We start from the raw sequence: 16,840 nt of genomic DNA on the forward strand, positions 1-16,840 counted from the left end.
GGTCCAACAGGTCCATGTCTTTCTTCCACTGAAGTCTTCAGAGCTGGATGCAGTACTCCAAGTAGGGTCTCACCAGAGCAGAGTAGAGGGGCAGAATCACCTCCCTTGACCTGCTGGCCATGCTTCTTTTGATGCAGCCCAAGATACGGTTGGCTTTCTGGGCTGAGAGCACACATTGCCGTCTCATGTCCAGCTTTTCACCCACCAGTACCCCCAAATCCTTCTCCTCAGGGCTGCTCTCAATCTCTTCATCCCCCAGCCTGTACTGATACCGGGGGTTGCCTCTGACCCAGGCACAGGACCTTGGTACTTGGCCTCTTAAACCTCGTGAGGTTCACATGGGCCCACTTTGCGAGCTTGTCCAGGTCCCTCTGGATTGCATCCTGTTCCTCAGGCGTCTCAACCACACCACTCAGCTTGGTGTCATCTGCAAACTTACTGAGGGTGCACTCAGTCCTACTGTTGTTGATGAAGATATTAAACAGTGCTGTTCCCAGTACGGACCCCTGGGAGTCGCCACTTGTCACGGATCTCCATCTGGACATTGAGCTGTTGATCACTACCCTCTGGATGCGACCATCCAACCAATTCCTCATCCACCGAACAGTCCACCCATCAGAACCATATCCCTCCAATTTAGAGAGAAGGATGTTGTGGGGGACCATGTCAAAGGCCTTACAGAAGTCCAGATAGAGGACACAGATGTGAGGCTGACAGGGTTCTCCTTTCTACCCTTTTTAAAAATACATGTAATGTTTCCCTTTTTCCAGTCACCAGGGACTTCACTGGACTGCCGTGACTTTTCAAATATCATGGAGAGTGGCTTGGCAACTACATCAGCCATCAGTCCCTCAGGACTCTGCGATGCATCCCGTCAGGTCCCATAGACTTATGTATGTTCAGGTTCCTCAGGTGGACTCAAACCTGATCTTCTCGTACAGTGGGAGAGACTTTGCTCCACAAGTCCCTGCCTTGCAGTCCATCCACTCGAGAGGTATGGGAAGAGAGGTTGCCAGTGAAGACTGAGGCAAAGAAGTTGTTGAATACCTCAGCCTTCTCCTTGTCCGTTGTTACCAGTTTGCCAGTTGTGTTCATTGGATGGGTACGCTTTCTTTGACCTTCCTTTTCTGGCTGACACACCTGTAGAAGCCCTTCTTATTATTCTTTGCATCCCTTGCCAAGTTCAGCTCCAGCCTTGCCTTGGCCTTCCTGACCTCATCCCTACATAACCAGGCAACATCCCAAGATACCTGTCCCTGCTTCCACTGCCTGTGCATTTCCTTCTTGCCCTTTAGTTTGACCAGCAGGTCATGCCAGTCTCTTGCCTTCCTTGCATGATTTCTTACACCTGGGGATCGAGAGTTCTTGCTCTCTATGGAAAACGTACTTAAAGATGTGCCAGCTCTGTTCTGCTCCCTTGTCCCTGAGGGCAGTTTCCCAGGGGGTCCTATTGACTAATTCCTTGAACAGCTGGAAGTTTGCTTTCCTAAAATTCAGGGTCCTGACTTTACTCTTTGCCTGGCCCATATCTCTCAGGACTGTGAACTCCACCAGCGCGTGATCACTGCAGCGCAGGCTGCCTCCAATCTTGACGTTACCAATTAGCTCACTTGCATTGGTGACCCTCAGGTCCAGTATTACATCCCCTCTGGTAGGGCTGTCTATTACCTGGCTTAAGAAGTTATCCTCAATGCATTCCAGGAGTCTCCTGGATTGCCTACTGCTCGCTGTGCTGCTTTTCCAGCAGATGTCGGTGTGGCTGAAGTCCCCCAGCAGGATGAAGCTGCTTCAGTGTTTCATTTGGTGATCTGTGTGGTTTTCTTAGTACAAACTAATGCTCAAAAATGTTTTTTTCTAATATGTAGACACTTATACATTTGGTGTAAAAAATTACTTTTAACTAAATGGGTGGGAAAATTTGCACGACTCAAAGAATAATTTAAAACAAAGAAATTGGTAGTTAAGATAGCATTTTTTTCCTAATGTCTGATGGTCCAAGTATTTGGACTTAAAGTGAGATATGCTCAACATGGCTTAGATTCGAAAACAGTCTGTCTTTCTCAGTGTAAAACCTGGGCTTGTGTATTTTAAGCGAAGGACTTTTTAGTTGATGTACACTGAACAGAGTATTTCACTTCTCTTACAAAATAGACTCTTTGCTAGCAAACTCTTAAATCTGAAAACAGATGTTGTCTTTCAGATTTGTCTGTCAGAGATTGCTATCTGTACAATAAATGTATTCCGTATCTATAAAAAGGTATTTCAACTGTAAATATATAGTGAATTCTTGAGTACTTTGCAGGAACTCACTCTAGAATTGTAATCCTCAAAATTTCTTTCATCTTTTAGGATGGATTAGCATATGACTTTAAAGACTGGCAGTAGTATAATAAAGTGAATTAGTTTATGTTCTGTATATAATACATAACACCAAGACAAAAAAAGGAGATTGTTGTATTTATGGACATAAAAATGTACATATTATGTGCCAACTGGTAAGCATGCAGCATGCACATATAGAAATATATCAGACAAGCTCTCTCTAAACCTCTGAGGGCAATTAGGTCATTTGAAAGTAATGGAATCAATGGTCATTGCATGTTCTCATTATTTATACCTGAAGCCAGTCTACTTTTTTTTTTGTTTTGAAAAGAATTCTGACTTGTCTTTCCTTTGTACTTCACAATATATGTGTGAAGCACAATTACAACTTTTCTTGCTAATTAAATCAATTTAGATTAATTAAGATTTTTTCAGTGATGATTTTGCAGACTAGTATAGTTTTTGATTTTTTTTTTTTTTTTTTTTGTAAGAATTGGAAATTTAAGGGGCAGGGGAAGCTTTAAACAGGAAATGTGGGATAATTTCACTAACTCTTTAGTTGCCATACTCTGTGTTCTACAAAGTTGAGTTTTGGAGGGTTTTTTTTTGTTTTTTTCCCCCTCCTTTACTTTCTGTTTTGTGTCATCCACAGATGAAAACTTGTAGAAATGTAGACTTTAGGCATTTGAATTCTTGTATTACTTGAAATTTTTATAGTGGAAAACTTGACACTGACTTTGAGGGGAATAATCAAAAGATGCTATCGCAAGAGTTAATTGCTCTAATGAGACAGTTAAGCAGAATAGAGAAGGCTTTTACAGAACTCAGGAAGAGGAATTAGAGCTTTAAAATATATTGCATTATATATATTTTTCTGTATGGAGAATTGTTTTCTGGCCATAGGAAGTGCCCTGGAGATTCTCTGTTTTCAAAATCCTGTTTGACTGGAGAAAATGACCTCAAGGATCTTATTGACCAGACAGTGCTAAAGTAATAATGACAGTGATAAAGTAATAATTTGCAGCTTAGGAAGTAAGTTTGTCCAATCAGTCTATATGTTCTCTTGCTTTCCTCTCATGAAATTACTTGTTACAGCCTGTTTTCTATTGAAGTGTGAACAGAAATGGGTGATAATAGGGGTGTTTGAAAAACATGCCCTACTTTTTATCACCTGTGTTTTTAAGAATCTACAGTGCATAAGCTTATACTTCAGTCTGCAAGGCACTGAAAGTTATTTTGTTATGTGCAAGTGCTAAGGTCTGCTTAAAGGGAACTCTAGTCACCAAGTCAACCTTGTGTAAGTGTGTGCTTTTGAATTAAAAGCCTAACTTGAACGAAGGTGGTTGTATGAGAAACTGAAGGCAAAAAAACTTTAATTGCTTTATGTTTGGTCCAGACTTTCAGTCTTTGAAACTCAAGGGCTGGAAACATATATATTAAATTGAAAGTAACAATTATGATGAAACAATTTTGATAGTTTAGTGAATTAAGGTATAAATGGGAAAAAGATATTTTTACTTATTCTTGTAAATAGATAATGATAAATACTAGCAGTTTGAAAAATTGCCCAGTAAGAAGATCTAAAATTAGCTTGTACCTTGGACTTTGGTCTAGAAACAAGTCATTGTCCAACTTTTAGAAGCTATTTAGTGAAGTTGAAAGAATTTCGATATCAAGCAAAGTAATGAGTTGCTTGTTAGAAGATTAAAAAAAAAAATGTTTAACAAGTAGTCTTACTTGTAAACAACAACAGAGCATAATTAGGGAAATACAAATACTGCAGCATATTAATGATATTTAACATATACTACCTAAAATCTATAAGCAGCAGAAGCCACATCTTGGAGTGTCTCTTTTTCATAAGAGCATATGCTTGTATTTAAATTCCAGGGACTTCACTATGTTTCAAATGCTTTTCTAATTCTTACTGCTTTGCTGAGTTAGAGCTAAGGTGTTAAGATTTTCATACTAATGAATTTTAAGCATGGGTAAAGACTTAATAAAAATGCAATACAAAAGTACATTTTACTGCTTCTTATCTGTCTTCCAAAATAAAAAAAAGAAAGTTTGAGTAACACTCCTCTTTCCTACTTCCAAATGCTGAAGCTTAGAATTATTTCTATTTGTCCAATAGTGAAGTTGCCTCCAAACTGGTCTTTGGGGGGAGCACTGAGTTGTTGGATGAATCGCAACTTGCATGGTCAGTAGAGGAAGTTTTAGAATAGGTCAATAAAGTAGACAGTAACAGATTGCTAAGACCAGTTGGTATTGACCCCAGACTTCTAAGGGAACTGAAGGATGAAACAGCTAAGCTATGAACTGTGCTGTGTAAACTATTATTTGAACCTATGCCAGCATCAGAGGAAAGGAAGCAAGGTGACAAATGTGATGACAGTTTTTAAAAAGGTTTCTGAGGTTTGAGGATATACGATTAGCAAAGTTGATACCCATGGTGGACATATTGTAGATAATCATTAATAAAGGGTAGAATTAGTTAACAGTATAATAAATTACTGATATACTGGCAAAATCTTCTCTGTCTCAGTAACAGTTGAAAGCAAATAGGATTTTGGGAACTGTTAGGAAAGAAAAACAAAATAATAATAAAAAAAAGTGTCACTGTACAAGTTCAAGCTGTACCCGCATCCTGCATACTTTCTGTGGTTTTGTTTCTTCTTGCTAATAAAGGTATAGTAGAGGTACAGCAAAACTGATCAAGATTATCAAAACAAATAAGAGGAAGTCTTTCTTTGTACAATGCATAATTAAGAATGGGAGCTCTGTGCTGGAGGACTTCATCAGTGTTTAGAATTTACTAGGTGTAAAAACCAATTACACAAATGCATAGAAGAACAATCTGTCAAGGATTATTAAATAAAAAGATTTTGCTCTAGAATTGGACAACCTCTGAAAGGCAAATATATGGAGACTTGCAAAGAAATGTATGCTTGACTTGTTCTTGTACTTTTTCCTATGCATCTTATTGATCCGTGGAAGAGGTTGACTTTTGATCCAACAGGGCATAATTATTCATGTGAAGAGGTTTCTGGAGGCAGCAGTGTAGTTAAAATTCTAACTGCTTTTTTAACTGGATCTTGCTCGTTCTGTTGCCTTGTCCCACTTAATCTGACCCATGCTGGCTCCTTGTCCAATACTTTTTTTGTGGTTCTCTGTCTCCTTTCAGATATTGGACCCAAAAAAGTGGAGTTGGACAGTTGTCATTACATTTCACAGGATAATAAGTAACATTATGGTGCTTCCTGAATCAACTATGCTCACATTGTGTGCAACTGCACTCAGGTCCTGTTATTCTGCTTTTGGTGTCTTCTGTCAAGTGACGGATCAGCCTTGTAAGCCCAAGCAGCTAAGTCTTGATGGTAGGAATCTATCTTAAAATGGGGAAGTCTGAAAACCTCAGAATTATGTGTCTACTCGAACTAGACTCTAAATAACTTCACTGCTGGAAACATCAGTATGTTTTGCTTTTCCCTGTACAGCAAACTCCATTGTAGCAAAAAGCTCATCTCAACCCCCTCTTTTTTCTTTCCCCCACCAAGAAAATTAGTGAAGTTTAAAATCCTTCCAGGACTTAAATCAGTCTTCGTTAAAACTTTCCGTTCTAGTGTGGAGCCAAACAGGTATTCAGACTGTAACTAAGAAAAAGATTCTTCTGATTTGTATATGCCATATTTCTGAGATCATTTTAGATAGTTACTTATTAAAAAATAGGGTTTCAGAGTTGATATTTTTTTTCTTCAGAATTTTATCAGCTGCCGTTAAAAAACGTGAGAGCTTAATGTCTTTTGGTGTATGAATGAACTAACATTATTTAGAAACTATTTAGTCAGTATGATAACACTTAGGTTTTCAAAACAAAATGAGGATGTTAGTTCTGCTTTAAAAAACTTAGTGACTTAGTTTAGCTACTTGGCTAAGTTCCCAAAATCATTACTCCTTAACTGTAAACTCCTGTGTTCATTGTTATAAAAGAGGAGGAAGAGGGTGGAAGCACAAACACAGGTCCATTTGGTTAATCACTTGCCAGTGTACGAGTTCCTCTTACATGATCAGTTAGCCTATAACCTGTTATCGCTATGTCTTCCTGCAAGAAAGGACCTTATATGTCCATCTTAATTACCTGTGGTTTGTTGGTTTGTTTTTTTTTTTTTTTTATCTTGGTCCGCCTATTCATTCCATGATTGTAGTATTTCAATGGGCAGGATGCATGTGCTGGCAACTGTAAAGACCTAAGCTGAAGTACTTAATTTTATGCATGTAATGTGATGTACATACAGAAAATTAAAGACTGTATTAAGTAATATAAAAGGTGCTAGGTGCTAAAGCCATGTGAAAATGCTCTGTTTTGAATGAGTTCTCATGATGCGTGAGTTTAAGTTGTCATGAAGCAGGACTGAGTTATCATGATGTATGCATTAATTGAGCCAATTCAACAGCAGTGTTGTCAATATAAGAAAAACGGTGCATGTGTGCATGACTGAATACGTGTTTGAGTGAGGTAAGAAGTGACAATCTCTTACAAAATGCTCAGAAAACAAACAGTAAAACTTAAGAAATATTCACTATTGCAGCAACTACCCTTCCAAAGAGATGAGTTACCAATGAGCAGAAGTTGTCAAAAAGGACAGAGGCCTGAATAAACAGGAACTTGGAATACATCGGCACCTTTGCATTATAGTTTCCACATATCTATTGTAGTGAACATGAAGAAGAATAGCAAGTACCCGTACTTTCTAGGAGTTTTCAATCCAACTTGTAAAGTAATGGAAACGTTTTCAGTTTCAAAAGCTGACCAGGAAAACTGTGAAAGATTATTTATATTCCTGCCGTAGCTAATAACTTCATACTGATTTTTCAAGTTTTAGATATATGTAGATATAAAATAAGATGGAGTGTGAAAGCTTTTTCATAGTACTTGAAATATAGTCTGTACCCCATAAAAAGGCTGGATTAGGTTATTAGGAGTGATGAACAGTCCCTGAGGCTAACACTTGATACAACCTTAAAGTTGGTTGATCTGTTTGGAAAGAAGAACGTTTACCAGCTTCCTGGTCTCTCAGCATTCAGATGTTCTTGCTACTGCTGTGAGCTGTGCCCGATATCCTCATTTTATGCTTGTTTTTATAAAAAAAGCAAATAGGTGTCTTCAATGATACTGCAGAATGATTTAGATCTAGTTCATAGTTTCTTTGCTATTTTGAAGCAGATTGTCACAAATAACTGTGTTGGTGAACCCTGCAACTCAGTATGGAATCTGCAGATGTACCTGATGGCACCTGTGTAGCGTCACAGTCTAGGAAATAGGCTTATCAGTGTCCTTTTTTGGAGACTAAGCTCTTCTTTGCTTTGCTGCTCATCATATTGTGGGACACTAGTTGTGGAGCTGTTAAAACAATCCGAGTCTTCAAAAGACTGTGTTCTGTCAGCCAAAAGACATGTATTCCTTGTCAGGCCTTTGATTTAAATGCTGGTGAAGACACACCTGGAGTACCGTGTCCAGTTTGGGGCTCCCCAGTAAAACAGAGACACGGACATACTGGGGAAAGTCCAATGAAGGGTCATGAAGATGATGCAGGGAGGGGAGCAAAAAAAGCTGGGACTGTTTAACATGGAGAAGTGAAGGCTCAGGAGGGAAACTTCTCAATGTATATAAACACCTGAAAGGAGAGTGCAAAGAGGATGGAGCCAAGCACTTTTCAGTGGTGCCCAGTGACAGGACCAGAGGCAGTGAGCACAAACTGGAACACAGGAGATTTCTCCTGAACATCAGGTAACACTTTTTTTCCTGTGAGGGTGACTGAGCACTGGCACAGGTTGCCCGCAGAGGTTGTGGACTCTCCCTCCATCCTTGGGAGATATTCAAAAGCCATCTGAACAGTCCTGGGCACCTGGCTCTAGGTGGCCCTGCTTGAGCAGGGTGGTCAGACGAGATGACCTCCAGAGGTTCCTTCCAACCTCAGTCATTCTGTGATTTGTAGCAAGTTATTCCACATTTTGCTCTGAAAAATTAAGAACTTTGCAGCATTTGTTGTTTAGCGGCAATCTCATCTTCTGTTAAAGATCTATTCCTTTGATTCCATAAAACTTTTTGGAGATAAAGAATGCATGTCTTTTAGTTGAATATCCTAGTATATGGGGCACAAACTATCATTTATTTCTAAGAGTCAGACTTCTAAACAGATGAGGTAGGCATCTGCTTTCATAATGAGACTCGGTATGGGTACATCCTTTGAGCCCGTGACCCCAGGCTTGTTCTTTCATTTTCCAGTGAAGACAGACTGCAAGATGACTGTTGCCTTAGCTAAGAGGGTAGGAAATGTGTAAGGTCTTGTACAATTTTCTGTATGCTCTGTTACTTAGTGACAAAATAACTACATTGAATGTTCTGTAGATTTCTGTGTAATGTAGTTTTCAAGTTTCATCTGAACTAGGAATTCAGACTTTTTAAAATAAATGTTCAGATCTGCATGTTCCTTTTGAAGCCTGTATTTCAAGGGTATTTTGTTTTTATTCAGTAGGATGATGTATTTTAGAAGATTTTTTTTTTTTTCTTTAGCGTACAGTTGCACAGACATGATTTTTCTTACACAAACATCGTGGGTAGCAGATTAAATCAAGACCTGTGGCAGAAATGGAAATAGTGGATAGCAGTTCATGAATGTATAGATTATTTCAGTGGCACCTACCAAGAATGTTATTCAGAGATCTGCGAAGTAGTTATGTAGGATCCACCTTTTTATGAAATGCTATTCTGTAGGCTTCCAACTGTGATGTTATATTTGTAAAACAGTCCTGTCACCTTCAAGACTCTGATTTCCGTCAAATAATTGCCACAGATGGAGGTAGTTGACTACAGTTGAATTTTTATATGGACACATGTTTGAAGGAGACAGTAAAAGCAGTCTTTCCAATAGCTAAAACTCCTTTGAGGTATTTGTCCATCTGTACGCTGGCAACCACATCTGTTAATTTTGGAATCATGTTAATAAGGATGTGGGATTGTGGAGATAAGAGCAACTGTGAAGGGTGTGAGATGAATTCTATGTGTTTCAAAGTGCTTTAGCACTTTGTTTCCCAGCCTGAGAGGTCAGAGCAGTTGGAGCATCAGATGAGGTACTACTGACTAAAAATTATCCAATTCAGATGCTGGGGCCATGTGTATGCCCCCAGTGTGATAGATGTAGCATATAGACAGAACTTAAAAGGATGTGCGGTTCTTGATATGTAACATTCCTTTTTAGTTGTACAATATATGAAATAAGACATGTGATTTTGAAAAAGTTAATGGTTTAATATGATGGTCCAACTTACGGAGCCGTGAGAGCTGTCTGTGCATTTTGAGATCCCCTGGTTTGATTCTTCTCTCATTAGCATGACAACATCCTACATCTACTTCCCTCATTAGTCACCTTCTTTCCACAGCAGCTGCCCACTCTCACTGGGCTACTTTCTCTTTTTCCCGTGTAAGCAGGTGTTTCCTATTCTCTATCCTCCGCATACTTTCCTTCCTGCTCCAGTGCCCTTCCCAAATAAAAATCTAATAGCTTATTTTCTTTGATTTCCTGTTAGTCTAGATATCTACTTCATCTGTTCAGATATTTCTATTATTTTTTTTCCTTTTTTACCCCCAGTGACCTTTTTCCCTTTTTTCTTGTTGGAAATAGATAATAGTTTTGTCTCTTGCATTTCTTTTTTTTGCTCCCTTATAAGTTAATAAGCAAATGAGGTAAAAATTTCTAGAGACGGTAGGAGGTATCAGAGTTTTCATTGGCAAGTGCAACATTTCCAATAGGGAAGACAAGTAATATGTATCCTCTGCTTCTTATTGCTGCCAACTACATAAGGATGTGACCTGAATTCTCCTGAAGAAGTATCATGTAAGTTTGCAGTTATTTAGTTTGTTGCATAATTGTATAACTCTGCGTACAATTCCTACATGAGTTCCTAGACTAAATATGCTCTATGCTTGTATGTTTTCCTTAGGGTTGTGATGCCTTAAGTATTGCTGTAGCATGGTGCATAACCCCCTCCTAGGTGAAAATTCCAAAAGGAATTAGCCAGTTCATTTGCAGCATTGTTTCTTGATTTGAAAGTTGGGAGTTAAAATAGTGCATGTTTAACTGCTGATTTTTTTGTATGTTTGTGTATCCGCTGTAAGACTTACGATGCATAAATATTGCTTTCTAGTGCTGGAAAAGGCAAACATATTTGTATTTTTTCTATTTCAGCCCCTGTTCATATCTAGTTCAAGGCTGTCAGGTCAAGTTTAAGTAAATTAATAAATTCAGATAATCTCACCTTTTTCATTGCAACTATTAAGGAAATTATTTTGTTTCCTGTAAAATGATGATTTGCAAAGTTCCAAGGTAGCCATAAAGCATTACTGTATTTTCACTATGATTCAGATGAGTAAAGCCATGAAGATGACACACAACCTGTGCTACAGAGATGCCTAGGTCTTCTAGTGGAATCTGCAGTTCTAGCATTGATAAGACAGGCAACTCAAAATGGTCTTTTAAGAATGACTGTTTTCAGCATGTAGCTGATAAGAAACCTGAGAGGTCTGTTAAGGTGTGTAACTGCAGGAGAAAACAGTTGCATGATCCTGGGATCTTCAGCCCCTGACATGCCCTTCTGGGTTCAGCAGGGGCTCTTCTTAAAGCATAACCAGAAAAAAGTGAAGCTTTAGTGGTAACCTCCTTTTTATCCAGTAGCTCAAATGTCATTCCATTCCTTTTGAACATGGGGTATTGAGTTTTCACATTGGTGGTTAAAACCTACTACTTTTGCTTTCACATGCATGATAAGCAGAGTGTTGTTTTTCCTGAGACAGGAGAGTGCTAACCTTTCTGTTAAATCTGTGGTAAAAGAAATTCGAGGTTGTTGTGGGTAGGGTGGGGAGTAAGACAAAAGAGGAGGATTGCAGCTTTGTAACCCATTTGCTGGGACCCTGGATATCGGTTCTTCTTTCAAGGACTGCTTTATGTCTTAGCTCAGTAATTTCATTTTTCAGAATACTAGCTTCTTTTCTGCACTCTGGCATGTCCTCAAGAGGAGCATCATGCTGCCTAGCAGATGTAGACTATTAAAAGTGATTTGGCAGATTATTCAAATTTTTGTCTCCACCAACTCGGAAGGGGCTAGAATCCAGTTCCTTCAATCCCTATGTCAGGTCTTTAAGTTCTTGTCTCTTTGGTAGTATCCTAGACAACAAAGCTTAAAGATCTCAAGAGGTCATTTAGTCTGTGTCTCAATCCTAGGCAAAACTTACTGTGCTTAGAAAAACATTTTTTTAAGAATCATAGAATAGTTTGGGTTGGAAGGGACCTTTAAAGGTCATCTAGTCCAACAAGCCTTGCAATGATCAGAGACATCTTCGACTCGATCAGGTTGCTCAGACCCCATCCAGCCTGACATAGCTCTCAGAGATCTCTCTTAAAATTTATAGAAGTAATTTCGATTTAGGGAAATCCTCTTCGTAATTCATGTTACATCTAGTTTTGTCAAGAATCATCAGTGAGCTAGAAATTTTAATCCCATATCTTCTTGACAAGACTTCTCATTTATATCCATCTCCTTCTGAATTCAGTAGCATATACTTTTATTACAACAGATTTTCTATTCTCAAGTATTTGAAGCTCGTATAACTTAATTTGGAACAATCATAGTGTAAAAGCTTGGAAACTAATTTCATTTGTGAAATAGAGAATTAGATAAACAATAGTAATACATTGGGTGAACAACATTTGATGGTGAAGATTTGTGCTAGGGAGGGATAAAAAAAGAAAGAAAAGGAAGAAAATAAAAAAAAGGACAAGCAGGCTGGATTTAAAGAAAGATTTGTATGGTTTTTGGTATTTTTTGTTTGCATAATAATTGGAGCCATTCCTACTAATACATTATCAAGTCCACCCTGTTATTTTAAGTGAAATTCTTATGACAATGTGTGAATAATGAGAAGTAAATTCTGCTTACATAATGCATTTGGGAGATCCTATTTGTATGAAGTATTTTCTGAAAAGAATAAGCCAAAAATTCCAGCAATGTTAATGTACGTTTATACAATCACTTTGTCTTTGTGGTATTTTATAACAAAGTGATTACATCATATATTTAAAAATACATCTTTTGGAGGAGATAAGGAAAATAGGTATATACTCATTTATGTTCTAAGGCAATGTTAATTTTTTTAATGAGCAAGTGGTCGTTGATAATTTTGGTGCATATACTTAGACGAAAGCAGTCACAAATATACTTAAATTTGGGTTTTTTTTTTTATTGCTCAGTGTTGAGACATATTGACATATCCTTTTTAAGATTTGTTATTGTTAAAATCCAGTTCAGAATATTAACCTGGCCAGACTGACTGAAGTATGTTGCATGGTATTTTAGTTATGACTTTCATGACCTCAGACCATTTGTACAATTAACATTAGCATCTTCGTTCAGTTTCTATATATTAAAAAAAAAAAAAATCTTGTTCTAGGAGGCTAACATGCTGACAAATTTGACTGAAGAGCAAAAATTTTGACAATATAAGCAATAAATACGGAACCTCTGTATTTTTTGTCTGTATGTTCTGTGATATGTTCTTTTCTTTGTGAATTGACTAAGCTTGATAGCAAATATGTTTTCTGAATTCATTAATGTTTTCTCTAAATATGAAGAGTTAACAATGAGTGTATTTGTGTTTACTTTGGCAGTAAAAAAAGAGGAGGAGGATTTTGAAGAAAAGAAATCCATTAAGAAACGAATCAAAGAATTAAAAGTTTTGGACCCAAAGATTGCACAGAATCTGTGTAAGTAGATTCTGTTTTTATGACAGAGTAATGTTGTATAAATGTTCCATAAAAATGCTTTTCTCTCTTGTCTGACTGCCTCATAACCACTTTTTGTTTAAAGCGTGTGAGAATATGTGCATATGTGCAGTAATTGGTGTTAAGCCCAAACATATGAGTTAATACAACTAAAACACGTTTAAAAAGACCCAGAAAACAGTTAAAGGTTATCCCTTGTTTAAGACTGAAATTATTCTCTTCTGTATATATTGAAGTACAAGCATACAGCTATATATCTAATTATCTATCTATATTTTCAACATATTACTCAAGAAATACTGCCTGCCCCCCCCACTACCTCCCCCAGCAAAAAGATAATAATGTCTACAAGATGTCTGGTCATCTCTCATGTACTTTATATAAAGAAGGCAATACTCAGTATTATGGAATAATATGCAAATAAAGATGATAAAGTTTTGGCAGAGAGGAATTCTATGAAGAATAGGTTCCTAAATGCCGGTAGAGATAAAATAGGAAATGACTGAATTATGGTGAACAAATAAGCAGTTTTTAGAAGAGCATTTTGGTTTTTAACTATTTATATGGTTTTGATTTCTCATGGTGCTTTTTTATGAGAAAGCTCTGATAAGACCATTGAAGAAAAAAGTGTAATTGTCATCTCAGCACAAAATACTATAATGGCAATGTTTACCCTGCAGAGTAGACTTGTCACTGGCTGCATATGGAGGTCTTCTGTGATGCTGGATGTTGTGCATAACAAATGGATGGAGAAGGCTGGAATTGTAGGACAACAGTAATTAAAAATACATTTAAAATCGTTTTCTTTATATTACTTTGCATAGTGTTTGTTAACCTGTAGATGCTATAGTCTGTTTAATTGGTATTTTGTAAGTAGAAAAAAGATTATTGTTGTCTTACTTTCTTCATTATGTGTTGAATCTTTGTTTTAGCAATTTTCCTTGGCTCTTTCCGGGTGCCTTATGAGGAAATCAAAATGATGATATTGGAAGTAGATGAAACACAGCTTTCAGAGTCCATGATTCAGGTGAGGAAAATGCCACTTTAAATCCCAATATTTCAGGGTAAGCTTCTCATTAAATAGAAACTTGTAGCTAAAACCTCCTGCTGAGGAGGCTGTCTTCTCTTCCTGCATGTAGTTTGGCCCTTACTTCTTGTCACTTGGATTTCAAAGATCTTTAGACTCTGTTGAGCTATTTGGACTTCATTTTCCTTTAAAATAAGCTTGTCTGATTGATTTGAAGAACGAGATGCTTCTCTTAAGAAATATTTGAAGGAACAAACATGAGCCATCATCTCCAGTGATGGTATATATAATCATTGTATAATTCTCTTTCTTTCGTTCAATGATGCAGTTAATATTGGCACTGAAACTATTACTTCAAGGTTATTAGGATGAACAGAGCAGTTTACACCTCTAAGCTGTTTGTTGATTCTAATTTGCACTTACATCACTTTTCTTTTTCAAGGTTTTCTTCATGCTCAAAAGATGCATGAGGTGTATCTTTATTTTATTTTATTTGGAGTAATAGTCAAAATTCTCTAAAATAGCATGAAAACCTGAGAGATAGACTATGCTGTGCTGTTATGTTCAGATTGAAATCTGTCTCAGATAGTCCATGCTTGCTCTGAGACTCTCTCTCATGCTATTTGACCTTAGCACTGTTTTTCAATGGTGAAAATTTAGCTTGTTAACGAAATTAGGTCCTCAACAAGCATGAAGCAACCTGTATATACTAAATAAATAATATACATCAAAATTATGAAAAGCTGGCATCTTGATAATTTCTATACGTATTATTTAAAGAAGGCAAACCATTTTTTTGCATCTGGGCTCTAGGGAAAAAGATCATCAAACCATTAAGGGTAGTTAATTAATGGCATACTTTTATGTGAACATGTGGCAAATACTCCATCAGTTGCCATAAGCTAAGAAGGAAAACTTTACTTTCATTCAGAATTGTTAACTTTTTTTGTTTGTTTGTTTTAAATTTCTTCTGTGGACTATTATTTCCATTTCAATGGTGTATATCTTGGTATAAAGAATGCCTACTTTTCTGTATATTTAAAACAGCTAACACAACCTAGCCCCACTTTATTCTCTATGCAATAAGCATGGTTAACAATAATAGGAGACACTTTTTTGACACTATGCTGATAATCTTGTGGCTCTTTTAATCGGTATTAACAGTAGAGTATATTGAAAGTCAATGTATCCTGTAACCTCTCTATATAGTTCCTGGCATCAGAATTGAGTCTAAAGTATTTTTGACAACGTTTTGAGTCTTTTTGTGTTTGCTTTTGGAAGGGAGTGAACAATTTTATTTAAGAAAACGATAAGAGAACTTGAAGAGCCAAACGTGAGGTGAGGAATAATGTCCTACAAGAGGACAGTGATATTAGCAGCTGCTGTGATTGAGTGAAAGTCAGTGTAGTGGAATACAGGTGAGAATGCTCACAGTATCCTGTATGAGCGCAGTCACATATCTAACAAGGCATAGTGTTAGAGGATGGCAGGTCTCACATATTGTTTTTTTTTTTAAGCATATAGATGATTCAAGAGTATAGATTGCATTTTTTTGCAAAGTGATTAAACGCAGGCCTAAATCAAATGGAAAATTCCGTAGAACTTACGCTCCAAATTTACTTTGCAAGTTTGGATGTAATAATTTTTATCAAATGGTTTCATCCAAGTTTCTTGTTTCTGGGTAAAAGATCCCTGTAACAACTTTGAAAAGGGGACCATCTGAGCTAAAACTTGAAAAAGCACTTAAGACACTCATCTTCCTTCGGAAGTGGTAGAATAATGTGCCTCATTGCTTTAAAAATTTGGTATCCACCTTCACATATGCTTAGGTTACTAAATAAATTTAACTATCCAGCTGTATGTCTCTATTTCTACCTTTAAAAATCTTTACAAGTATGGGTTATGGTCATGCTATGAAAATGTAGTCCTGTGTATTTCATGATTCTGAGAAGAGCATAAAGCATACATATGTTTGCAAGCATATGGCTATCTTTATTTATATAAGGTACCTTAGATATTATGGTACTTCTCCTTTCTAGAAATTTCTTGCCTTCATCAATTTTTTCTGTCTAGCTTTAAATATTATTCAGCGTATCCTAATATCACAGTTTCTGAAGTTGGAAATTTGTCCTTAATTCTACTCTTTTGTTATTCTTAAGAAGTAAAATGTATCCCCCTGCCCTTCCCCCAGCTTTCTCCAGTTAGAAATTAAATCTAGTTCTTAAAGATGTAAAAACTCCAAAAGTCATGTTGTAATCCAAATAGTCATTGACTGATTATTGGAATGTTCCTTATAACTTAGTCAAAATTTGTTCTCCTGCTTATTCTCTATTTGATACTTAAAATGTGTTTCATCTCTAGCAGTTCAAAAGCTTTATCTGAACACCATAAAGCTGCTTTGATATCAGCTGCTGCTTCAGGTTTTTTTTTCTGATGCTCAATATTGAAAACATTCATACAACATTGACTGTTTCTCTTTTTTGAAAGTTTTGTGGACAGTTTTTCTACATGTGAAAATTTTAGCATCAAACAATAACATTTTAATCTCAGTAAAGATTAAGGAATTGTAGTATATTCAGAGCTGGTTATATATAGATGTTTTATATCAAGACAAGAAATAAGTGGGTTATGAATTTCTGATTTAAAATGTATCTTT

At 36.8% G+C, this 16,840-nt stretch overlaps 1 protein-coding gene across 2 annotated transcripts in view; it reads left to right on the top strand.

Annotated features, from left to right (window-relative positions):
* DIAPH3 (diaphanous related formin 3) overlaps nucleotides 1-16,840 on the top strand; it is a 255,482-nt gene that overhangs the window by 101,389 nt on the left and 137,253 nt on the right. The window contains exons 18-20 of one of the 2 annotated variants that reach the window (XM_087756729.1): nucleotides 10,185-10,217; nucleotides 13,044-13,139; nucleotides 14,090-14,184. In XM_087756729.1, coding sequence (XP_087612855.1) covers nucleotides 10,185-10,217; nucleotides 13,044-13,139; nucleotides 14,090-14,184 — 224 coding nt within the window. The remainder of the gene's footprint in view (nucleotides 1-10,184; nucleotides 10,218-13,043; nucleotides 13,140-14,089; nucleotides 14,185-16,840) is intronic. The other variant, XM_087756731.1, reaches the window with a different exon arrangement.

Source organism: Nipponia nippon, unplaced genomic scaffold (genome assembly GCF_047370975.1).
Source record: "Nipponia nippon isolate SJK-2023a ecotype South Korea unplaced genomic scaffold, ASM4737097v1 scaffold_2, whole genome shotgun sequence".
Classification (NCBI taxonomy): domain Eukaryota; kingdom Metazoa; phylum Chordata; class Aves; order Pelecaniformes; family Threskiornithidae; genus Nipponia; species Nipponia nippon.